The sequence below is a fragment of the Zootoca vivipara genome, chromosome 2 (assembly GCF_963506605.1).
Source record: "Zootoca vivipara chromosome 2, rZooViv1.1, whole genome shotgun sequence".
Classification (NCBI taxonomy): Eukaryota; Metazoa; Chordata; class Lepidosauria; order Squamata; family Lacertidae; genus Zootoca; species Zootoca vivipara.
The window spans coordinates 41088225-41115508 of record NC_083277.1 but is presented as its reverse complement, the minus strand read 5'-3'; the positions used below and the strand labels follow the sequence as shown (position 1 = coordinate 41115508).

Here is a 27284-nt window from a genome sequence, read left to right as displayed (position 1 = left end):
GTATTCAAACCAAACACACACTGCCAAAAATCAAGGCAATGCATTTATTCTGTAGCAAATGCTAACAGTCATTGATATAGTAACAGAAATGAAATGGAATTGACCCTGGCCATCAACACTTCGTGACAATCTGTGTTTACTGGTAGAGAGCTTCTACCCATGCTACTCTGTTCACGTACACAAGAAGGAGCAGTGCAAGAAGGGACAATAATGTGGGTATTAACCCCATACCCTAGCTGGGTAGATATTGATGTGGGAACAAAACTTGTCATTGATTCTGCTTACACAAGTCTTTTATGCACACACCTTACCAGAGCAGCAAGGGGAAAAGCTGTTGGGGGATGCACACACTCCAGGCACAAAGCCAAATCTTGATCATCTAATAAGCATCTGCTATGAAACAATCGGTTGCTCTTCTTCACACTTACTCTTCTTCTAAAGGTGCAATGTTATGCACATGTACTTGGGAGTAAGGCTGCAGTCCTAACCCCACTCACCTGGGAGTAAGCTCTACTGAATTCAATAGAACATACATCTGAGCAGACTTTGTTAGGATTCCACTGCAAGTCAGTAACTTACTTCCAGTTAAATGTGGATAGGATTGGGCTGTGTCATACTTTCTTGGGGAATCCTACACAATGCATCAACATCTCTTGTGTGTATAATCATGCTTAATTATCATTCTGTACAATTTATCATGACATACTTTCTCTGTATGTATTTCCTTTTTTTTCTTTCAATAGCAAATCAATTACCTTTAGCCCCTTCAATACATTTTCTTGTGCTTTTCCGAGTTCCTTCACTTTTTAGAAACATCTATGAGGAGATTCGATGTTGAGAGGAGAGCAGGATCTAAAGACAGGAGGTGCTATAGGGAAGAAGCAGGGTACCAAAGACTCTCCTTTGCAACCCCCAAACCTGCATGGTTTCCCTATTGATTTTAAGCTGCCATCAAAAACTGCCACCAACACAGCTATTCTTTTCAATCCAGAGGGTGGGACCTTGTTTTTACCTTCTAAATGCAAGTTAAGGCCCCTCCAAAAATCCTTTTCCTTGCACATTTATAATTTGTGCTTATGATGGTTATCAAGGCAGTTACATGAAATCCCACTTGCAAAAGTTTGGGGATGGACATGGTCCTTTGTTTCTAATTGATGCATGTTCCATAGCTTCCTGCTGAGATCCTGCACCTTTTCATACCACAAATGTTCCAGGTGGGTTGTCCTACTTTTGTTGAGCTGTAGTGCAAGAGTGTCTTCTGGAAAGCAATAATGTGCTAACATGGGCAAGCACCAGAGAAGAACTAATAAAGCAAAATGACTTGTGGGCATCCAGAATAAATCTACCACTAATGTACTATTATTGTGTCAATGACATGAAGTAGAACACACCTGCAAAAACACACCAGTCCCCTAGGAGTCTTAAAGTATAAGCCTATACATGTATACTCAAAGGTAAACCCCACTGAGTTCAGCGGTACTAACTTCCAGATAAATGTGTACATAAAGTCAAAGCAAACGCAACTCTACTATTATTTAACAATTGATTCCCCAATACAGTAAAATTGGCTACCAAATAGAATATGTACAGTATTCTCTTTGTGCAATCAATTCACTTGCACCAAATGTACTGCAACAGTTTCTTTCATTTCTTGAGCCTTTCTTTTCTAAAACAGTTTCAACTGCATTCAAAAATTGGGTGCTTTTCTTTTTTTCTTTGTTTTTCTCCTCTTTTAAAGAAACTGTTATGTCTTTCAGCTTGAAGTCATCCCTCAACCATTTAAACCTCTCATTTGTTCTCATGAGGAGTGGGAGAGTTTCGTATGCATGCTGTTTAAGGAATCTTAAAAAAATTAATTACATTGTTTCTTTAAAAGGTTATATGAGTAAGCCTCTGTGAAAGGAACTTTTATGAAAGAGAACAAGAGGTAGAATAATATGTATGGGGAGAAGAACAGAAGAGGGGAATTCAACCAGCTAAACTTAAAAAAACAACTCCTTTAAAAAACCACAAACAGGATACAGACATATTAAAAAAGCAACACTGACCTAACAATGGAATGTGAACTATATTTGACTTAAGCAACGTCATATCTACTACCCTTCTCCACAATGAAATGTTGGTAGCTCTTAAAGAAACATCTAGCAATTTTCTAGTCATGCTTTTATTTTCTCCAGAGTGTGTAGTTTTGGTTCTGTAAGACAGCCTTGTTTAAGTCACTATCCCCTGCATTTATGGGTGGCAAAGACTGAAGTCTGTTTCAGACTAGATGGTGAGTGGAGAAACTCCTTGTTACAATATTCTGTTATAACTTGCCAAATTCTATCATGATCCATACCAGAAAATATTCAGTGAATGAGAATAGGAACAAGCAATTCTGTAAATCTTGATTTGATTTGTTGTGCAGCACTGGCCACTGTTACCAAAATGAGATCTTAGCACCTGTGAGAAGGAATTGTGTCTTTAGCTTTGTTCGGAACAAAGTCCTAAAATACTATAATATTCTGCAGACTCCAAAAGTTTGGTGCATGTGGAGGTAATCACAGCTTGTGCTGCTTGGTCCCCACATGGTGGCAAGAATTCACTTGGGATGAGAACTTGCCAGCTCCCATATGCTACAGGCTTTCTGACATCAAATAAAACATAAATCTTTATTTTATTTGAAAATTAGTAACTATAGCCAAGAATCTACTAAACAGGTCAACAGCTGCCAATATAATCCAAGCCCATGTGCACCAAACTATGCTGTTAGGGTTAGGGTGCTTTGAGATAGAGGGCTGTATCCAACAAGGCTGTTTATACACGATACATTTAAATAACAAATAAAACGCACACACCTCAACAATTCTGGGAACTGTAGTTTGTTAAGAGTGCTGGGAACTATAGGTATGTGAGGGGTGAACTACAGTTCCTAGGATTCTTTTGGCTGGGTGGGGGTACAATCTGAATTCACCTCAAGAGTAGAGCTACTGAAATAAATAGACTTAAATTACTTAGATCTATGAATTCCACCAGTTCTACTTTTAGTAGGACCGACACTGGATACAACCCAGAGAGTTTACAGTCAAAACCCACGAGCTATGGGAAAACTGTGTAGTGCCAATAATTGGGATTCTTCCCCTGCCCAGACAAACCCAAACAGCCCACTTGCAGATAAGTCTAAACCCATGTTTAGTGCCACATGCATAAGCAGGAAAGCGCACTATGAGCCTCGGACTCACATGCTCGCCTTTCATCTTCTCATAAGGCCAGGATGTTGACTTTGGCAGAGTTTAGTTTCACTTTCTATGAAACCTGGCTTGCCACTGCATGCAAACCAGAGATTGTGGTTTAAAACACAAAAAACTATGGTTAGTTAAACAAGCCAGCTTTATACACCATGGTTTGCATAGCTTATTTAAAACCTTCCCTCTCCTGACTGCATGGAAGGAGAAGAGGTAGCTCATCAGAAAAAGTGAAGAACAGCTGACTTCTTTTTCCAAACAGCAAAATATTTTTGGATTAATATTGTTTTTTGTAGAGTTAAAAGAAAAGAAAAATGGTATCCTTAGGAAAAATATAATAAGCAGAATGGCTATGGATGGAGTGTCAGGAACAGACTTTGGCTCAAATGTCAACACAGCCATGGGACATGTCACTCTGCATCAGTTCTGCCGCTTTGCTGTCAGCTGACAGGGGGGGGGCTGCTCATGAGTAGTGTAACTTGACACTGTGATCTCACAACATTTTGCGGCTCCCTTTCTATGAAAACAAAAACTTGGAACTTGCTGATTTTGTTTTCATGGAAAGAAAGTTATTGACCTTGCATGAGTTCATGGCTCCGACAGTACACTGCTCATGCAAGTAGACCATTTGTGTAAGCAAACAGCTTTACCCTCAAGTCAGCTAACAATGTACTGTAGGTTGGAATTAATTCTCAGTCTCGGCTCCCCACCCCCCAAAATGAGGAAACCATTATTCTGATATATGAAAGAGATTAGGATGGGGAAAAGATTGCCATGTGTACCACAGCTGGGCACTGCAAACTTTGTCCTGTCAATGAGATGCTTCATCGCTAATCAACCTTTTTTCTTCCCCTCAATATTTGACAAATATCCCCTACACAACTACACTGAAGTTGTTCCCAAGAGTGGGACACCCATCAGAACACCACAAGATGTGGCACAGGATACAGTGGGTGGGTATCGGTGAAAATCAGGGCCCTGCTTTATGCAAGCAGAAGTACTTTCTGCTTGGTTTCAGAGCCTCTGAAACGAAGTTATTATCTGCTGAATCCTCAAAGCCTTATGCTCAAATACCAGCCCAAAACACACCCCTTTGAATCCAATAGAAATAAAAATTGAAGAGCCACATTAGAAGCATTCACAAATATTTTTCATGGGTTTGCAAACATATTTGTCACACCCATTTCTTAGATCTTTGGATTAAAAATGTGAAAGAAGGTTGTACATCACATTTCATAATCAGTATCTTAAAGACATAAAAAGGTAAAGGACCCCTGACAGTTAAGTCCAGTCGTCCAGTCGTAAACGACTCTGGGGTTGTGGCGCTCACCTCACTTTAAAGACATAATATACTGTAATTATTCAGAATAATTAAAACACTGTGGTCCACAAACAAGAAACAAGCTAAAACTAACATTAGTCATAGTGGGAAACCTGTTTTTCTCTCTCCAAGAAAAGCACAGTTAAGAACAAATTTTAAAATTGTTTCATCAATAGAAATCACATTGCACTGTAGTTAAAGTTTACGATATATATAAACTGCAGTTATGTAATCCACTCTGGTTGAGACTCTTGTTGTTTTGTTTAATTTCATATCAATTCAAAACTATTACCAATTTGAAAAATGTATTTCAGTACATTTTATTGGAATATTAATAATGCATCTGTTCTCATTTCCCAGTATAGTTCTCCAATTTTTCCTAATAAATACTTTGAAAAACAGTAGAAACTGGCAAGAACCCCCCCCCCCCGTTCCAAACCTAACTAGCTAATAAATGATTATTTGAGCTTATCAAGCTGAGAACCATCTCTTTTCTAAACTTCCCAGGGAAAGGCTGAACTCGAATATCCTTCTTCCAAGTTCCTTTCAGTTTCCTTTCAGGCTCCTAGAGATGAACGCACAGCCACTTTGCTCTTCCTTGGTCCTTTTTGCTCCTATAACATATTGAACTAGGCCAACGTTTGGTCCTGGACTCATGGCTAAGATCTCTCCTCACCAACCACTAGCTGTAACCAAGGTTTATTAACTGTCAAATGGCAGGTAGGTAGCCGTGTTGGTCTGAGTCGAAGCAAAATAAAAAAATTCCTTCAGTAGCACCTTAAAGACCAACTAAGTTTATATTTTGGTATGAGCTTTCGTATCTGAAGAAGTGTGCATACACACGAAAGCTCATACCAAAATATAAACTTAGTTGGTCTTTAAGGTGCTACTGAAGGAATTTTTTTATTTTGTCAAATGGCAGTGAAGGAGCAGCTTATTGACTAACACTTTTCTTGTGGAGTACTGCATGTAAAAAGTGGGAAGGGTGAGCATATCTGACCTTTAATATGGTGGTGAGGGATCATGTTTTGAGGCCAGGGAGTTGCCTAGAATATGGTACTGAAAGAGCCAGAAGGGAACTCTGTTCAAAACTCATGGTACTTTACCTGCGTTGAGAGGAATGTGCACATTTTGTGACTATCCAAACAGCAATTTAGTCCGTCCGTCCCCCTCCCCGGCAATATTTTTTATTAATTTTTCCAAATATCTTAAACACAATACAGCTTAACAATATTATTCTCCTTTAAATCTATATGTTATCCAAATTAACTTCCCTCCACCCCTCTTCTGGCTTCTCTACATTACTCTTACTTAAGCGTGTTTACTATATACATTCTATAAATATCTACAATTCCTTAATAATTTTTTGTATTATATTTTAAACGTACATTCTTTATTATATTACAGCATTACATCTTATGATCTAACCAAATGTTTACGATAAGTGTTATGAGTATTTATTTCAGTCCTGTGAGTGTCTTTATTTATGTAGTTTTCTCTAAGTATACCATAAATTTGGACCATTCTTTTTGGAATTTTTCATTGTCCTGCTGTCGGATTCTTCCAGTTAGCCTTGCTATTTCTGCATACTCCAATACTTTCTGTTGCCATTCTTCAATTGTCGGAATATCCTGTTGTTTCCATCTCTGTGTGAGGAGTAGTCTTCCTTCTGCAATTTAGTCTTCCATGGTAAACCCTGAGGAGTGACTGCGTGCTGCCTTTTATTTTGAACTTGCTTACTTTTTCATGCTCTTTTTTCAGTTTGAACCTACAATAAATATTTACTCTGCTCATTATATAAATGACCTAGGCTGGTGGGGGGGGCGGGGGAGGTATCTACAAGCTCAATATGAAATCCAAGTGCTTTTACTAGCTAACATTACTAGCACTGGAAATTAGTTTTAAACGGAAGGGTTATTTGGAAAGGTTAGGGAAATCTTCTGCTCTTGGCAAATCCTCTTGAAAAGGCTTCCCTGAGTGCTCTTCACCCAGGTTAACAAGTGGTAGTGAAGTACCTTAAGTGACCTTTCCGTGGTAAAGAAGAAAAGAGGCTTCTGATTTCTGTTTGTACTACTTGTCATAACCCATGACAAGCTGCTATGTATGCAAGACGGTCCTTTCACAGCAAGACTAGGACTAGCGACTATCTTCTGTTTTCATGTTTCTAAAGTGTTATATGTTTCCAATTAATAACAATAACAATCAAAGCTAAACTACAGGCAAACCAGAAATATTTTAAGTGTGAGGGGAAAACATTTGGGTAAAATAAAACAAAACAAAACACCTCCATCAAATGTCAGCTTTTAAAAATTGTTCCCAGTCAATCAGGGTCACATAGTAAGTGTATTGATGCCACAGCATCACACAGCTAAGACAGATTTGGCTAGCTGAGACCAATTTTGAGCACAGACAGCGCTTTTGCAACTCATTGCTAACACTTTGAATGGGTATCTGGTGGGAAGAGCATGGGCTGCTGTGGTGCAAAGACCTTTTGCCCCTGTTCACAGAAAGGGGACATTTTTCACATGACTGTATTCAGATGAAGCGTCTTTCTTTTGGCTCAGTCCTAATAACAGTCTCCCACAATGAGCCAATTTCACAATACCTCCCACTTATGTGCTATGAATCTCTCTGATTGCATGTAATAATGGGCTCCCCAGGATTTTTGAGGATATTATAAAAACTTTTCCTAAAGGTGTGCATGCAGCAAGATAAACACTTACCTGGAATGCGGATTTTAAACTTTCCACTCTGTCCAAAGCCACCTTCTATTAAACCTTCCTCTCCTGTAGACAGCTTGACCTTCAGCCCCACAAAAATTTGGATGTTGGTCTCTTTTTTAAACAGTGAACGACCAATCACACTGTAATCATCACAGAGCTACAAAAAACAAACAAACACAAAATCTAAGTTCTTGGTTTTAAAAAAAGATTTTAAAAGATACTGCATTGCCAACCCCCTGCAATGTAGGAATCACAGCTAAAGAATCTCTGACAGATGGCCATCCAACCTCTGCTTAAAAATCTTCAATGAAGGAGAGCCCACCACTTACCAATGTAGTTTGTTCCACTGCCAAACAGCTCTTACCATCATAAAGTTCTTCCTCGTGTTTTGTCGAAATCTCCTTTCTTGTTATTTGAATCCATTGTTCAGGTCCTTCCCTCTGGAGCAGCAGAAAACAAGCTTGCTCCATCCTTCATGTGACAACCCTTCAGATATCTGAAGATGGCTCTCAGTCTTCTCTTCTCCAGGCTAAACATATCTAACTCCCCCAACTGTCACTCATAAGGCTTGATTTCTAGATCCTTTATCATCTTGGCTGCCCTTGTCTGCACACATTCCCGCTTGTCAAAATGCTTCTTAAACTGTGGTTCCCAGTGCTTTTTTTCCTTAAAAAAATGTTTAGGGGTACTCAACAAAATCACCATTTTATAGTTCAGATCAGGAAAAATAAATACAGTAAATTGACAAATGCACAAAGATTCCCAAAATGTTTAGGGGTATGCGTACCCCTGCATACCCCCAGAAAAAAAGCACTGGTGGTGACCATAACTGGAGAAAGAGCTGCAAGGTGAGGTTGAACCAAGGCACAATAGGGTAATGCTATTAATTGCTTTGATCTGGACACACTACTTCTGTTGGTGCAGCCTATAATTGCATCAGATCCACACACACACACCCCTGGCTGCATCACACTGTTGGCTCATGTTAAGTTTGTGGTCCTTCCTTAAATCCTTCTCACAAGTACTACAGTCAAGCCACGTCTCCCCCCCCCCAATATTTTTGTGCATCTGATTTGTGGATATTTGTGTTAAGCAGTCATTTACTTGGCTCCAGGTTTCTAATATGTTATGTACCACGTTAGATGTGCTTCTAAATGCACCCACAGTTCTCAGGCTCCTGGCATTACTCCTACTGACATGTCTACCACCTTTCAACCCTTACCACCTTCATCTCAGCAGGTTCTTTTTCCTGTTCATATAAGGAAACATGCTTCCAATATGACAATACAGTGGTACCTTGGTTTAAGAACAGCTTCGTTTATGAACAACTTGGATTAAGAATGCTGCAAATCTGGAAGTAGGTGTTTCGGTTTGCCAACTTGAGTCCCCTGCTGCTATGGGAAAGCACGCCTTGGTTTAAGAACACTTTGGTTTAAGAATGGACTTCCGGAATGGATTAAGTTTGTAAACCAAGGTACCAATGTATACCTTTTAAAAATTCATCTTTGCAAGGAGTACCGTATGCAATCATGTCAATTTGTTAAACTCAGAGTCTTAAAGTAGCTGTATTTAATTTTAATTTAAAGATTATTAAACCAGTGGAAGTCACCATTCCAACTTTGGATTCATAATTAAGCAATCAGGAAAAGAGGCAGCAAGCTTGTTGCACAGGGAAAGATAAACGATGCTCCCTGGGGCACTGGCAAAGCAAAGGTGCAACGAAGTGAGCCTAATCCCCAAGGTGTGAATATCTTTGGATGATACTAACCCCCTGAAGTCTCTATGCCTCAGTGTCATAACTAGAGTCTTGACATGAAAGGAAATAAGAAAATGCTGCTTTATTGAATGGCAAGCTACCATGATTTCTCATCAAGTCAACATTGTAATTCTGTGTCACACAGATCCCACAAAGTAAGAAATACAGAGCAACACAGACAGACCTTTTTAGGTGGACCAAGAGTAGTATTTTAAATTCAGGAGACACAAGATTTTCAGCTGCACAGAATTCTTCTCACAACTAATCTGGATGGTAAAAATTGTGTATTCAGAATATTGCCATAGTCAGTCAAAAAGCAAATGCAATATGGTTTGTGGAATGTATAGGAGTTGGACCTGAGAAGCCTTTTCAGCAGCGGCTGGCTTTGAAAGCTTATTACTGTATTTATTTTATTTAGGGTCCAAACCATCTGGCCTTAGGCATGTATTGCTGTCCAGTGAGCACTGCTCTCCAGGCATGAGAGGGTGACTCAAGGAGAGGGAAAGGAGGGAGGTGAAGATGCAAAGGACAACTGGATTGTGCCGTTACTTATTTCCCCCATTTACAAATCACACCTAATCTAAAATTAATATTTACCTGTATCAATTTAATGCAATATTTTGTTTGCTTCAGGAAATACAGAAAATTATTTCTCTTTGTTTGGAAAGCTTCACTATATGGCCACCAATTGTTTACTGGCAGGTAGCAGGACAGGAACTCTAGCTTTCAAAAAACAGCATTTTTTTTTTCCAAATGTGAACAACTGTTGTGTTGAAACTGTCTTTATTTTTATGCTGCCATCTCCTTCTTACAAAATGTTTTAGAAAAGCTTATTATTTGCTCCCACTGAAACCCAACTCTTTATTAGTGCACCAGCAATTTTGCGCCAATCACTGGATAGAGCCATGATCTCCTTTGAGTTCTCAGAACATCTACTACGGCAATCACTTTGCCCATTAGCTGAGCAGCCTTTTGGGCTTTGGGTCTCTCCTCAGGCTCTCCTCCAGTTTCTTTCTGGTTATAAAATGTGAAGTTTAAAAACCTAGAGTTGCAAAGACAACAACGGATACATACTCTTCTTTTGAGGCAGCAGACAGGGGCCTCGCCGTGAAGGCAGACTAATTTTATTAACTTCAGGGAAACTTCAAAAAGCTTAAGGGCTTTAATGCCAGACAGAGACGACCCCAAAAGTCAGTTTAAGTGCTGCATAAACAAAGGATTAGGTCAAGAAAAAGCTGGAAGGCTCCTTGCATTTCTTGTTTATATTGTCATATGACCTAGTGGGAGTGGAAGAGGGTTGCCTTTCTGACTTTAATCCTCCATGGTGTACAGTGGCGCTTCAGTTCACTGACCTACATTACAATAATATTTTTTTTATTTATGGGCAGAGGTGCAGCATCAAACTCACTTAAGGAGTTAAAAAAAGAAAAGAAAAGGGAAAGGGGAAAAAGAACAAATGTTTCTGACTAGTAAATTCTCCCTCTCTTGCTTAGGTTATATCAGCAGCTTAGAAAGGGATTTCAAGTTCAAAGGGAATGTTTCTGTTGCTCTTGTTTTATGGCTTAGACCAGAGGACACAATAGCATTGATTTTTTATGAAATATTCCCTCCCCCTTGGCTTTTGTGTTTGCAGAAAGAGAAAGAAAAACAAATAGTACTGTATTAACATAGGTGAAGAGTCAGTCCCTCTCCCTCTCCCTTACACACACAAACTTTAATACAGAGTACACAGTTTTAAAATCCTTTTGATTTAAATATTATTTGCATTGTGGTATTATGTTTGCAATGCTGTAGCTACGTTTTGCGTGATGACACCCAGCACAAACTTGTGGTTTAATTGTATCGATGGGGTGGGGGGGTGGGGAGGGGGGGAGAATACTTAAACAGAACCTCCTCCTCCTCAGAGACACCAAAAAGTCTATTCTAATTTTAGAATAATGCAAATTACAGTCAGATTCAGTCCCTGAAATACATTGCTCATATTTGGAAATTAACAGGCACCAGTTTACCAGGAACATAGGGAGACACAAGACAATAGGTGGGGAAAGAGAACTAGAACAAGGAATGAAGGGGGGAAAGAAAAGTTGGGGGTAAAAAGATCCTCTAGAAATAATCTAAATAATGAACTGTTCCATTAAGCACAGGTCAGGTATATGTTAAAGAGGATTCAATCTGGCAGTACCATATTTTTCTGTGTATTGGACGCCCCCATGAATAGGACGCCCCCTATTTTGGGGGACCACAAATTAAGAAAATGGTGGGAAATTGCCCTGACTTGTTGAAATTGGGGGGGGGGGATTGCCCTGCGGCTAACATCTCCACATGTCTAACAGGCCGCCTTTCAGCTGATCCCTCGCTGGCAATCACTGAGCTTTGTGGAGGGGCAGAGTTGAGCTTTTGGGGGGGGGGAGAGTGGTGAAGCTTTTTTTTCTTCAATTACTTTTAGCACTTTTCACCTTTCCCGCAGAGCCTCCTTACAGTATTCTGCTTGCCCTACAGCTGGGAAGGAGGCTGTAGGCAGTCCATTTTTGCCGTGCAGTGTCTTCACGCAGCCCCATTTGTGTGCGGGCGGCACAACGTTACACAGGAGGAGCACAGCGATTGAAGTAATATCCCCCCTCTGCGCCTTTAACATCAGTGAAACATGGTGCCTTGCGCTCCTCCTGTGTAATGTTGCGCCACCCGTACACAAATGGAGATCACACACGTAGCCTCCCCCACGCAGCCTCTGCCTGTAGGGTGGGCAGAGTGAGGGAAGAGATATCTTTGATCGCCACTGCCAACAGGAGATTCTCAATCTGCTTTCCCGCAGGGCATTCCCGCAGGGCATTCTCAATCTGCTTGGCTCCTCCCAGTCTGCTTCCATTTTCAACTACGGTAACCACAATTAAGAATTATTTCTAAAATTGGACACAAACTGGGTTAGTTTTAACCAGGCATATGCAAACTCGGCCCTCCAGATGTTTTGGGACTACAGCTCCCATCATCCCTAGCTAACAGGACCAGTGGTCAGGGATGATGGGAGTTGTAGTTCCAAAACATCTGGAAGGCCGAGTTTGCCTATGCCTGGTTTTAACTATGTTTTACTGAAACAAGCCAACTTCAAACTATTATTTATGAAGTCTTTTTTCAATAATGAATAGTTAAGATTAACCACAGTTTCGTTAACTGAAAATGGAAGCAAAACCTTCCAATCTCCTTATCCTAGCAGTACCTAGGAAAGTGTAGGAGGAAAGCTTCTACATCAAGGCTTGTGTACTAACAGCAAGGGTAGGGGTAATTGCTCTGTTGGAAGAGAAAGTAAAAGGACTGGATGAGCAAGTCTGCTCATTGCCTCATTAGAGGAGATAGGATACAGGGAGCACTATGGCAAGGACAAAAGCAGGAAGAGTCTCAGGGAAGAAAATGAGAACTGTAGCAAACAGGGTAAGTGCATGAACCAGAGTGACTGTTAGAAGCAGGAACATTCTGAACCACTGGAACTAATGTATTGGCAGGGGAAGCCCAGCCAGATGGGCAGGGTATAAATAATAAATTATTATTATTGTTGTTTTCAAAATCTTTTCAATGAGAGATGCTGTAACAATCCCGATGGAGAATGTCTGAGTGGGAATGAAGAGTCTCAAAGCTTCGGGAACAGAGCTAGCTCAATCGCCACCTGCATGAAGAGAAGGACAAAGGTTGCGGACTCCCTACTGAGAAGTAAGGATGTGTGCTGATCCGATCTGTTAACTTTTGGAGAATGCTGATCCCATAGTGCCTGGATCTAGGATGGGCTGGACAATGGTCTGTCATGCCCACTGATCTTTATCCCTTCTTGTTCATCCATGTGGGAACAAATGACACCATCAGGCACAACTAGGACAGTATCCCATCTGATTAGGTAGCAAAAGGCAGGAAGTTGAAGGACCTTAGTATCTAATTCTTCCTGTGTAAATGCAGAGAACTACATACAGAGAGAAAAACACTTCCCTAGAATGTGTTATGTAGATGGTGTCAGCGAGAGAGGCTCAGTTTCTGAGAACATGTCTAAGCTTCCTTAATGGACTACTGGCAGGAGATGGGCTGCTCCTTACGAGGATGGGGGAAATGAGCATGGCTGAAGCATGGTGAACGTGATCAAGAGAACATAAAAACGAAATCCTGTGGAGGTGGAGAAAACAGCCCAAAGATAAGCGCTTAAAGATGGGGACTTGGTACTACAGGAGAAACTGAGGAAGTTGTGGTGTTGCCTTGCAAACCCCACATTCATATAGCAGTGGAACAGAAACTCAAGGTTTTTGTTTTGCTTATGTCTATTCACTAATGTGCAGAGCATGGGAAACAAAATGAGCTTGAACACCTAATACAGGAAGAGAAATGTGACTTTATAGCTACAACTGAGACTTGTTGGGATGACTTTCATACCTGGAATATAGCACACGAATGTAATGGAGGCCTGTACGAAGCCTGTCTGTCCTTTCACAAAACTTCCTTGTATCATTGCGTGATGTTGTAAGTACAGACCCTCCAAATATACAAAATGGTATTTGCTCTTTGGTTAAATTCTGCCTGACAGGAACTCATTAATAGCTTTCCAATTCTCTCCCCCCCCCTTATCTAGGTATAGCAATAATTGCTCTAACTATCCATCTCTGAAGGTTTCCTGAAAATGTGACAATCCTCATGCTGCGCAGGGTCACCTTCTTCTCATTGATTGGACTCCCATTATTAGTTGGGTTTGTGGGTAGTCAGGGAATCTCCAGGATTGTAGAATAAATAATTCTAGAAGGGGATTCAAAACAGGAAGACTGAGGACAGCACATACACACTGTACAGTCCTAGCAGCATTAGAACAAAGAGAAAGTACAGGCACAGGCACAAGGCAGGATGGGTAACCATTTGGTTAAAGGGAAGGGAAATGGTCTGCCAGGGTTTAATGTAGGGAAATAAATTGGATTTGAGGAAGGTGTCATTACATATTTCTCTCCACACACAAAATCATTAAAGATGTTAAAGTCCCTGCCTCCTCTGCATTAAAATGTTTAAATTTGGAGCTAGCTGCTGGACCTGAACCTTCATGTCTACAGTGCTGTGAAAGAGAGTTTGGGGCAGACAGTCTCAAGCCTGGGCACTATATAGGAATATACAATGCTCACATTCAGGACTAGTATCAGTTTGATTGGAGCACAGCAACTAGTGTCATAGCAAGTTCACAACAGAAGCACTGAATCATAGAATCATAGAATCGTAGAGTTGGAAGAGACCACAAGGGCCATCCAGTCCAACCCCCTGCCGAGGTGTGGGCTTTGTAGGTGTGGGGCTAGCTGCACAGAGAGCCTTAAACAAGTTGAGCATTTTCTGATGTAAAATTACCCCTTGCAAATTACCCTAATCTGCAATTTTCCCAAAAAGTTCTCTATTTTTTCTTTCTTTTTACAACCCCTATCACTGGCCTCAAGTCAGGGAGTTGGACTTGATTACATTTTGGTTCCTTCCAGTTGTAGGATTATGTGATAACACCAATAAGATGCAGAACCGTAACCATTATCTATAGTAGAAACAAACAGAAAACAAAACAAGCTGAGATTGATTCTGCTAATTCTAAAAGCCTATCCAATCCATGAAATCTTACTAGGCAGTATCACCTACAGTGTGTTTGGAGAAGTACAGCTCAGATCAGTTATAAGTGTCCACCAAAAAGAAATAATTTAAATCAGTTCAGTAACAACAACACAGGTTGCTTTATAGTTCAACATCATTGTAATAAAAATGGCACTCAAGCCAAGAACACTGAGACAAAAAAAAAGTTTTAAAATTACATATATATTTTTTTGGGGGGGGCTGCATTAAAGAAGTCAGCAAAAGATTATGGGAATGTGGAGTGGGGAGACAAAAAGGCTGGAATCCTGCAAAGCCCAGGTTCTAAACCTTTAGCAGATAAGATTTATATATTTGCTATTACACAGAGAAAATAGATACAAAACCATGAGAATGAGCTTTTCCTTTTTTTTTGTCTAAAAAGCATTAAACACTGAGATTCAGCAATCAGGTGCCCAACTAGAACTGACAGACAACAGAAGCCATTTTCAGGCATTCTGGGAATTCACAAATACACAGGGAAATGCACAACAAATGACACAAGGAGATGAGAACACTGGCTCTGTGCCCATCACCCTCTCCAAACTGCAGAACGATTATCTGCAGCAAGAGGCTCCTGCACTCAAGGAAGTTCCCCACATGATGGAGAACTCTGGAAATCAGGGTTCAACATCACGTGGGCCTCCAAAAGTAGAAGTAAGTAACCCACTTCAAATAATCATCCTCAAACTCACAGAAAGTGGTGGGGCAGAGCCTGCACACTTGTCCCCATGGCTCCCCTCGCCATGTGCTGTATCTCTGGATTTTGAGAACACTTGAATAGGGCTAGAGCTAGATTATGTTACAAATCTAAGCATATAAACCTGCTTTTTAACTCATACAATCATGTGCAACTCACTATCTCTCCTACATTCTCATTATGCCCTTATCAGCCTCAACATCACTAACAAAAACAGATACTCAGTAAGTGACTCTAACACAACTTTAAAAAAAATTAATGACTGTTCAAACTCCTGTGCAAGCCGAAACGTTTATACTGTATGGTTTAATCTAACAATATCCAAAGCAATGGCCATAGACAATTTCTATTAGCAAGCCCTGCCAAATTCTGCCTCATCAGCCAAAGCAAGTATATTTACTGTTATTTTAAAAGTAAAATATTTATTCTTTCCTTAGAACTGCCTTCACTGGAAAATGTTGTGACCAATTAACCAAACCATGTTGATCCATATTTTGTAAATTACCATATCCTTCAACCTTCTGCCACTAAAGTTCATCCTTTTTTTTTCATCTTCTTCACTTTTAAACATGAATACTGTAGTATTTCAAATGAGAACACCATTATCTCCACATTCCTAAGCTTCACAAAATTGCTCAATCGCAAACAGAACAGCAGCCAAAAAATAAATACATCTCTTATGCTCCTATTTTACTGCGGATTTTAACCTGTGAAAGCATTGTGCTTTTTTATCCACTGAGTGCCCTCATTGCTGTGTTATTATCACATTTAGCATGCCATCAGCAGCCAAGCACAACCATGCAAACCTATGCTCAGACTTCAAAGCAGCTAAAACATTAATCGTGGTAAAAGCAGGTTCTGCTAGGCAGTTCAGTTTACTGCCAAACACTGATATCACATAGCATCATACGTATATAACAGAATTTAAATGGCAAAACTAAGGACGAACCAAGGCACCAATACTGTACCTCATGTACAATGGCCAACACAGGCCCTACAAGGAATTTTTGTGTTGCCCTTGTTAAAATCCTAACACTTTGTCTTTTAATTAGAAACGGAGAAGCTCAATCGGTATCCAGTATTAGTATTGGGCCAATTAATTTCAGAAGTTCTACTTTGAGTAAAACGTAGTTGCAGACAACCCTCTGATTATAGAGAGATGTATGATAGCAATGTGCTTCAGAAAGTAGGTACAGTACAAGCAAGACTATATAGTAGGGTTGCGGCTTCTTATTCTGTATCCACACAATGGAAAAGATGTGTGAGCAGTTATCACACATGATGATCCAGATGCAGGCTTCAAAGCATTTGTGGTTAAAAAAATAAATCAGAAACTTGGTTGTATCCAAGCTACCCTGTTAAAATACTTGATCATGAAGCCTTGTTGGCCAAAAATCTTCCAGTAAATCTCCACATACCAAAGGGCTTTGTGTATGGTTTCAGCAAGGAGCAGTTCTCCTTGAGGTATATGTTTATTTTCACTAAACAAGTCCAAAATAACAACAAGCAGTGCAGCTTGTGCTTTGCAAACATGGTAGGGGGCTCCCCCTCCATCCGCCTTCTCTTCCTACTGTAGCAGAGTTACTCATTGACAAGTATCCCTTGCCACAGGCAAAGTAACAACATGTTAGGATCTAATCTTGGTTATGCAAAACATTTGCACAACAGACGCACCAAGAAGTCACAGCACGACTCTATGGATCACCTTTCACTTTTTGAACTTGGTGCAGGAGACTTTTTACCCCATTGGGGCCAATCAGATGGCATTTCCTCAGATGATTAGATTCATACTTCTCAACGTCTGGACAAAGTTAGGGACATCCTGTTTTCTACAAACACACACACACTTTAGGTGGTAGTTAGAGCTAAGCCAAGCTTCTGGTCCGTGAGCAGAAGAGCTTAACCACAAGTCTCTGTTCAGATGGCACACCAAGCCAAACTGTGGCTTAGCTTGGGTGGGAGGAACAAAGTGGCTGCAAGCTCCTCTCTGGGAGACTGTGCAGTCTTGCAAAGTCATAGCTTAGCTTATCATGTCATGTGAACCAGGTCAATATCTCAGTAATCATAGTAGCTCAACTAAGTTGAGTTCCACGTTGTAAGGAAAGCAAAATATAAATGTATTAAATAAATCAGTCATTATTATTATTCCCATGGTGCAGATGTGAAGAGGGTGCAGAGGCTGAGAAACAGTGACTTGGCTAAAACAACCTAGAGAGCTCAAGGCTGATGTAATATTTGAACTGGGAACTTTCAAAGAGCTTACTCACATGGGCCACAACGTCCCTTGAAGTACACACACATATACTTCGCACTGTGTGAATCCCACAGCACAATTTGCATGGATCTGTAAGAAAGAACCTCATAGGTGGGGCCAACTGCATGGCTCTTTCATATCCATTTTCATATACTGCAGGTAAAAAGAGCCAATCTTAACCACTATGCTATACCAGTAATTGTAGAAAACTGGTAGTTTGTAAGCATGACACAGGGTCTCTTTCATTTGATTCTTAAAAAGAGCTGCAATTGTCTGCTTTGTGGAAACAGTGTGTTCACAAAGGTGTACTTCTCCCAAAGCATACATTCCCTAGACCAGGCATCCCCAAACTGCGGCCCTCCAGATGTTTTGGCCTACAACTCCCATGATCCCTAGCTAGCAGGACCAGTGGTCGGGGAAGATGGGAATTGTAGTCCAAAACATCTGGAGGGCCGAAGTTTGGGGATGCCTGCCCTAGACTGACTAACTGAAGGCATCTGATCTATAGCTTTGTGAGAAACAGGGGATTTTGCTGAAGGGTGGCAGCTATAGAACAACTGTAAGTACTGTAGTAAAAACTGAAGTGCTAATTCTTTACCGCTACCTAATAACAAGCTACTGAAGCCATGATATTTGGCTGACCTGAGCAAAGAAAACAACTCACAAACAACTCACAAATGCATAATAGCTGCTATTTCTCAAAAAAGCAGAGCAGACTTTGATGGAGCAATGAGAGCAATGTATTAATCTAATTATAATTAGAACAATATATAATTGCCTGATTTGAATTTATTCAAGGTGAACTGGCCATTAAAACAGGAGGAGTTCATATCAAATTCTGCAGCAAGGAAGGAGAACAGGATCAACACCAGCTATATTAATTGACCGTAGTGCGTTTTCTTGGGGGGAGGGGAGATGGAACACCACAAAAAAAAATCACTAAAATTTGTTTCAGGAATAGACTCCTATGAAACTGGCAAGCTAAAAACTGCAGTCTTTCCTTCATTCCCAGCCTGTTCCCTACAATGCTTTTAGGGTGAAAGTATTCCTCATGGCATTATTATTTAGTGCCTCCCTAGAGCATTGAGAGGGGGAGGGCAGCCACCCACTTCCTTCCTTGACAATGAGAATGCCCTTTTCCTCAATCAGTGCCAAGAATAGACACTGTAAATTTATTTATTCTAATCTCCAGACATCCATCGGCAGCAGGGTGGGACCATCTGAATCAGTATTTCTATTAAACCAGAGTCTGGACTTTTCTTAAAAGCAATGAATGATTTCATCACCCATTTGTTCACACTGCACACACCCCTCTCCACGGCAGCTGGGACCCAACATCAAGCTGCAGCTTTCTCTAAAAAAGAAAAGAAAAAAACCTATCCAAGCTAGTAAGTCCCTAACTAAAAAGAAATAAATGAAAATTTGTGAAAACAATATCACCAGCCCTATATAAGCATGTCTCCATGATTCCTCTTGGTATGAAAACCGTACATTAGGACAAAAGTGTTAGCAGCAGAGTGAGCAACATTCTCTCTGCTATCCTGGGCTACCCCAAACACCAGGCTTCCGGAAAAATTTCATGAACAGATAACCTCCAGTCCTATTTTTAATTGCCACTGGCTTCAACAAAGACCATGACTCCGTCATCTTAGTTCCAGTTGTAGCCTTTATTGTACCACGTTATTGGCTCCAGGTTTCTGCTGCTCTCCCTACTATTGCATATCAGCATTTCAGCTGTCAAATCCCCCTTCTCTTGTGTTCCCCTCTAACTTTCCTTTACTATATTAACTCTTCTACAGCCCAGTAATCTCAGGTGATCCTCAAATTAAATCACACACAAGCTTACCCGTTCCACTTGTCCTTCCTTATGTTTCAGCTTGTAAACTTTAAGCTTTGGGAGACATGTCTCTGCATAATTTTTGTCTTCCATCCCTTGGAGGAGCACTCCATGGAACGCCAACCTGCAAGTGTTTGCGTGAATATCGGAATCCAGCTTTGAGCCAATCACAAGACACAGTTTAGGGCAGGTAACTGGCTTCTCAAACTCAAGTAAGGCCCACTGTTGTTTTGGGAGCTGTCTTTCTTCAGTGCAGTCATTCTCCTTATTTTCTTCTGAGGACTTTGAGTCTTTGGAAAGATATTCCTCCTGATAAAGATATTCTTTTCCAAAATCAAAATCATTCTCCAGGGGTTCTTTGGTGAAGTCATTAGGAGCTGGGCTGAAGAACATAACTCTTCCCATAACAGTTTCATGGCCAACTGTGATATGAAACTTTGCCTTGGTCTGAAGAGTGCCTCGGAAATATGGGATTTTCTTTAAAGAGATGATAGCAGCGTGAACAGTCTGGAGAGATTCAGGTGTACAGATCAGACCTCTTTCCAACAGCTTTGGATCAAACTGAGTCACACAGATTCCTACCCTGTCACCTTGCATGGCATAGTTAACAGGAGTATGAAACATCTGCATGGACTTGACCTTCTTTGTCACCTGTTTATGGGAGCAAAGGATAAGAAAAATAGTCATATTCATACGGTTTATTTATTAGTAAAGCATTTTGTTAATTAAAAACATTTATACCCACTTTTCTGGGTCTTTAGAAAAAAACAAAAACACACTCTTCAGAGTTATTTCCAGACATTAAAACACTGCTCTTTAGTAGAGATACATAGTAATTACAAGAAAAATCTACCCTCTAAATTATCTAAATGAATGCTTTCTCTAAGGATTACTTTTTAAAGCTTTGTCTATCTTTTGTACTAGAAAATAATACTAAGAATCATTCTTTTGAATTTGGTAACTTTTATAGTAGCTAAAAGGAATTAGCAGATCAGTATGTATCTGCATAAATAAGGCACTGGTTTATTTTTGCAATAAGTATTTGTTTATTGAATAAAGTAATCAAAAGAAAACAATCATAATGTTACAGTTTTTACAAAATAAAGTCGTAATTCATACCAAATAAAGGAATACCAGTTATACAGTTTCTTGTCTCTTTTTCACTTTTGTTTTGGTCTCAATTCCTAAATCAGATTTAGCCAAAAGATTACCCTCTCTCTTGGTGATTCCACCAGCACAAAGTTTCCATAACATGCTTTATTCTTCCAATAGTTTACCAGTTCAAATTCGTACCTTGACTTCCCGTCACTATCCGCTGTGTGTCTCAATAGGTTTCTCTATGTACATTCCCTTCTCCTCAATGTCCTATTAGTTCTTTTGTACATATTAACACTGATTATACCCTTTCATCTGAGTTATTGATAAAAACCAATCATTCTATGGCTCCCATAAAGATTTCGTCATTTCTGTAGTTTTCTTGTAGATATTTTCTAAATTTTTCCCATTTTTCCATGAATTTTTGTTTCGAATTCCCCCTTAATTTATCTGTTAATTGGGCCATATCAAGAAATTCTAATAGTTTCGTTCGCCATTCTTCAACTGAGGGGGTTTTATCCCCTTTCCAGTTAGCTGCTATCAGCAGGCGCCCTGCCGCCGTTGCGTATAGAAAAATTTCTCTATATTTTACTGGGATGTCCTTTGCCAGTATGCCTAAGAGGAATGCCTCAGGTCTTTTAACGAAATTAAGTTTCAAAATTTTTTTCAATTCCTCATAGATTTTGTTCCATAATTCTTTTACTTTATGACAACCCCACCACATATGCATTAGATCTCCTCTCGCATCCCCACATTTCCAACAAACATCCGACAGTTTAGGGTACATTTTGGATAATTTAGATGGTGTGATATACCACCGGTACATCATTTTGTACATATTTTCTTTTATTGCAGATGACACCGTAAATTTCATATTATGGTTCCACAGAATCTCCCAATCTTTCATCATTATTGTGTGGCCTAGATCTTGTGCCCATTTAATCATGACGTGTTTAACTGCTTCTTCTTGGACTTCCCATTCGAGAAGTAGCTGGTACATTTTGGAGATGATTTTAGTATTGTTGTTCAAGAGGTCTCTTTCCATTTTAGATTGTTCCATATTAAATCCCTTCTTTTTATCCTCTTTAAAAGTTTCTCTTAATTGATGGTAGTCTAACCAGCTTACTAATTCATGTTTTGTTTCCTCATAACTTTTCATTTCAATCTGTTCATCGTCCCACCTCAGCAGTGATCGATAAGTTATCCATCTTTCTTTAGTAATTTTCCTCCTTACAGCTTTGGCCTCGACTGGTGATATCCAAAGTGGGGTTTTGGGCTCTAGTAAGTTTTTATACTTTTCCCACACTTTATAAAGGGAGCCACGTATTATATGGTTGGAGAAAGCCCTGTGTGATTTAATTTTGTCATAATACAGATAGGCGTGCCATCCGAATCTTAAGTTAAATCCTTCTAGATCTAATAATTTTGAGTTCTGAAGCGCAAACCACTCCTTTAACCACATTAGACACGCTGCTTCATAGTATAGCTTCAGGTCGGGGAGTCCAAAACCTCCCCTTTCTTTAGTATCAATAAGCAGCTTGTGTTTAATTCTCGGCCGAGTGCCTTGCCAGATGAATTTGGAAATTTCATTTTGCCAATCCTTTATACACCCAATGTTGCGAATAATGGGGATGTTTTGAAAAAGAAACATGAGCTTCGGCAATACGCTCATTTTAATTACTGAAATTCTCCCCAGGAAAGATAATTTTAATTTACTCCAGATCACCAAATTTCTTTTAATTTCTTCCCATGTTTTTGCATAGTTGTCCTGATATAAATTTATGTTTTTTGCGGTTAACCAAATTCCTAGATACTTAATTTTTGGAAAAAAATTTAATTGGGTTATTCTTTCAATTTCTAATTTTTCTTCAATAGATAAATTCTTGGCCAGCATTTTGGTTTTTGCACTATTTAATTTAAATCCCGCCACCTTTCCGAATTCGTTTATAATTTCCAAAATCTTAATTGTACTTTCTTTCGGATTTTCCGTCGTAATAATTAAATCGTCGGCGAAGGCCCGTAATTTATAAGTTCTGCTGCCAAGTTTAATTCCTTTTATCTCCTCTTCATTTCTGATTTTACTGTTTAATATTTCCATTATCATAATAAAGATTAGGGGAGACAGGGGGCAACCCTGCCTAGTCCCCTTGTTTATTTCGAACTCTTCTGTAATGTTGTTATTTAGTAATATTCTTGCCTTTTGTTTATTATAAATCGCTTGTATTCCGTTGCTAAAAGAATTCCCCAAATCCATTTTCTCCATGGTTGCCTTCATAAATTTCCAAGAAATTTGGTCGAACGCTTTTTCCGCGTCGACCGCGATTATAATTCCCGGCTTGTCTATACATATATCTAAATATTCTATAATGTTTATGATGTTCCTAATATTACTTTGCATTAGTCGTTTTGGGAGGAAACCCGTCTGGTCCTCATGAATAATTGTTACTAAAATATTTTTAAGTCTGTCTGCTAAAATCGCGGCAAACAATTTATAATCATTATTCAGTAACGCAATGGGTCTATAATTCGATGGTAATGTTATGTCTGCTCCCTGTTTTGGTATAAGAGTTAAGTAACTTTCTCCCCATGTTTCGGGCATTCCCCCCTGCTCTAATATTTTGTTCATGATTTCCTTCAGTGGCTCTATAAGGGTTTCTTCCATTTTTTTATAATATATCGCGGGTAGTCCATCAGGACCCGGCGTTTTTCCTGTTTTAGCTTTCTTTATGGCCTGAGAAATTTCAAAAGTGGTGATCCGGGCATTTAACCTTTTGGCTTGTTCCTTAGATATTCTCCCTAAGTTGTTTTGTTCTAAATACTGTTTTATTTCTACGTTTGATTCTTTCCCTTCCTTGTATAATTCTTTATAGAAATCAAGAAATATTTTTTCAATTTCTTTGGGGTTAGAAGTATAATTTTCTCCTGATTTTATCTTACTTATAATTCTTCCACTTTGTCTTTGTTTCAGTTGCCAGGCGAGTAATTTGCCTGGCTTATTTGCCTGTTCAAAATTTTTTTGTCTCATCATTTTCAATTTCCACTGAATTTCTTCATTCAATATATTCGAATACTGCGTTTGCAGTAATTTGATAGTTTTTTTAATTTTGTCATTTTCCGGATTTTTATATAATTCTGCTTCGTTTCTACTAATCTCTTCCTGAAGTTTTTGTCTCTTCCTTTCCTTTTCTTTCTTTTGAATCGCGTTTTGTTTAATGAAAAAACCCCTTATCACTGCCTTCCCGGCATCCCAAACCGTTAGGGCAGAGGTCTCCTTATTTAAATTAAGTTGAAAGAATTCTTGAAGGGTCCTTTTAGCTTTTACCACGATCACATCATCATGTAATAGAGATTCATTTAATCTCCATCTTTTTAACTTAGGTTGATTTTTCTTTAACCAAATAAGCACCGAGCTGTGATCTGATAAAATCCTGGGTTGTATTTCAGCTTCTGCTATTGCCATTGTTAGTTCTTTAGGGATCCAGATGGCATCGATCCTGCCTGCTGTCTTGTTTGGCTCCGAAAAATATGTATATTCTCTCTCCATCGGATGTTTTGCTCTCCATGCGTCTGTCATGTTCATCATATCCATGGTTTGGGTAAATGCTATCGGTAGTTTAGTCTGATTAGATCCTTTCCTATTTTTTTTGTTTGTTCTATCAATTTCAGGTGTCGTAACCCCATTTAAATCTCCTAACAAAATAATCTTTTCTCCCACGTGTTCGATTATCTTTTTCTCCAATTTCTGATAGAAATCTTTCTGTCTTTTATTGGGTGCGTAAATTCCTACAATAACCATCCTTTCTCCTTGTGTTGAAATTTCTATAATGACAATCCTCCCCCCCGAATCTTTGAACAATAATTTGGGTTGCAAATAATCTTTAGCATAAATTACCACACCCTTCTTTTTTTTTGTTTTATCCGCCGAGATAAACTCCTGGCCTAATTTTTTATTTACTAAGACTCTTGTATGTTTTTCCATCACATGAGTTTCTTGTAAGCAGATCAGATCAATTTTTTGTTTACTTAACTCATGTTCAATTTTGTTTCTTTTCTTTTTCTCATTTAAGCCGTGTACATTCCAAGTCAAAAATTTGAGATTCATTTTATTTATTTATTCGTTTATTTTTTATTGTTGTTATTTATTTATTTTTCCCCCTTTTATTTATTCTATTTTTATTTTTGTCTTTATTGTAACTAAACTAAAAAAATACACTATACAAAATACACTTCTAAAAGAAAAGGAAAAGGTCCCGTATATATATCAGTTACCGACAATGAACACCGAGTAGCTAACAATTTGTTGATCTTAAAACCACTTTCTAAGTTTCTTCTAACTCCTCTGGGTTGTCCGAATCCTCCCCTCCTCCACTCAACCTTCTTACTACCCCCAGTTGCTTCGGGTACTTTCTCCAATACTTAGCCGCGTCGTCTGTTACCACAAATTTCCTCCTTTTACCTTTAAAATAAAAAGAGAAGCCTTCCGGAAACTCCCATCTGTGAGTTATCGCCTTTCCTCTTAGCGCTTCAACATATGGTTTAAATTTCTCTCGTTTTTTTAAAAATCTGGTTGGAATATACTTATGTATGATTATGTCAATTTCGTCTATTTTTAGCTTTTTCTTATTTGTTGTTTGTAGGACTTTATCTCTAATATCTAAGTTCTTAAATGTTATCAGGCAGTCCCCTGGCCAATTATTCTCCTTAGCAACATTAGATCTTATTCTGAAGATTCTATCTATTTGCTGTTCCATTTCCTGTTCGGGAATTTCCAACCATTTAGCTAGTTCTACCGTCACTTTTTGTCCAATTTGCTCGTCAGGCTTCTCCGGTATTGCCCTCAACCTCAGAGTCTTCTCCCTCCTATGCATCTCTATCATAGAGATTGCATCCATTACCGCCTCATAGGTCTCTTTCATTTCAACCATATCTTTCTTTACTTTTTCTCCCTCCCTCTTCAATTCTCTATTGTCATTCTGCAGTTTCCTTACTGTCTCCTCTAAATTTATAGTTTTTCCTTTCAGCTCCTGCACTGTTTTCGTAAGTTCCGCATTTTTCCCCCCAAGCTCTTTCACCTTTTCGGTCAGTTCAGTTACTATCTTAACATTCCCATCAATTTTTTCTCCAAAAGAATCCAATTTCTCATTCATGTCTTTTTTCATATCTACAAAATCCCTTTTGAGGCTTAAAATTAATTCCTTCACATCCAAATTCATATCCATATCCGCTCCTGAGCCCCTTCTAGCTTGATTGTTAGCATTTCCCAAAAGACTAGTAGCGGTGGTAACATTTTTTTTCCCAGCCATTTCTGTTGGGGTTTCTACCGTGCCTCAACAATCTTTTAAACAGTGCTTATAATACCTATAGGATGACAGGTTGAAATAATAAAGAGGGGGAAAAAAGGAAGGAAGGAGGAAAAAAATTAGAGGGAGTAGGTAGTTAACTATACACGTGGTTCAAATCCGTTTAAACAATCTTAACATTTAAAAAGAGGCATGGTTGTAAATTAACTCAAAGGAGTTAACAAGATTGAGTTATCAGTCCAGAATAGATGGATGTCTTAGCGTTGTTCGGTAAATGCTGTTCAATACCGTTTAGTCCCAGGTCCCAGATACACTTTTGAGTCTTAAGTGTTTTTTGCAACTTCCCTAGGAGTGGGGCTACTTCCTGTTTGAATTTTTCCTCTGCCTGGATCAATTTCCTGCCACCGCTATGACTCCACAGTTTACACAAATAACTGAATATCTTCTCCAATAGGCAGTTCACAATCCGGGGAATCTGGAAACTAGGTCTTGTCTTGGTTTACTTCTTTAATTATTGTCAAGTCCAATCCACTTATGTTGCTTATGTTACACCCTTTTCACTATTTAGCCCCGTAGAGTATTGAGGAGGGGAGGAAAGGCTTTTAACATAGTTCAATTCCCCCCATCAACTTCTTCTTTATTCTTTTACAACTGTTAGATTTATGAAAAGCAAATTCTAATTTTCAGCAATTTGAAAACAATAAGCACAAATATGGACTGGCGATGTCAGGGCTATGCCCACTGTTTATGGATATAGTCTATTTTCTCTTATCCATGTTACATGAGAAAAATGTAAACAGTACGGAGTCTGGAGTGATGCTAATAAGCTTAGAGTTGTATCAGTTATTCTTCTTCAGAAACTTCTAAGGCTGGAAAAATAAAGACTAAAATAGGCTTTTCAAAAAGATCAACTTTGGTTCAGCTTGATGAGGGCAAACCAGTTCAGTTTAATATGGTTTCTTTTTTCATTGCATTTCTTTTTCTTCTTATATTTATCCTTTAAGAAGATATTTCCCCCCCCCAGTTTATTCATTAGCCACGTGTGCCTGCCACTGTCTCTTTCACTCATCTGAACAGATGCAGAAAGATCTTCAGCGTCTTAATAATGTTACATGAACTTTGTGCGTTCAATATACAGTTTCAGATTGTGGAACCAATGTATTGTTTAAATACAACTCAACACAGCACTTCTTCCTTTCTCAGAAAGCTTGTCACTCTGGAGAGATACTTCTGTCATAGAACTCAATACATTTAAAAGTCAGATAGCAAGTTCCAAATTTGAAGTTTTGTTGTTGCGTCACCTCTATGTATATGTGTGCAAGCCACAAACTTTGGATAAAGTGGGGCATGTAGGATTATTTCCAACATTAATCAGAGTAGTTCTGCTGAAATCAATGGACATGAAATAAATGGTTCTACTTCATGATTTAGTTGATGAACTGAAAACAACCAGGT

The 27284-nt window shown here is 39.1% G+C and overlaps 1 protein-coding gene across 1 annotated transcript in view; it reads right to left on the bottom strand.

The window, feature by feature from the left end:
* EEFSEC (eukaryotic elongation factor, selenocysteine-tRNA specific) overlaps positions 1 to 27284 on the bottom strand; it is a 167727-nt gene that overhangs the window by 45902 nt on the left and 94541 nt on the right. The window contains exons 6-7 of the mRNA XM_035106448.2: positions 19444 to 20085; positions 7269 to 7425 (exon numbers count right to left, since the gene is read on the bottom strand). Of these exons, the coding sequence (XP_034962339.2) occupies positions 7269 to 7425; positions 19444 to 20085 (799 nt within the window). The remainder of the gene's footprint in view (positions 1 to 7268; positions 7426 to 19443; positions 20086 to 27284) is intronic.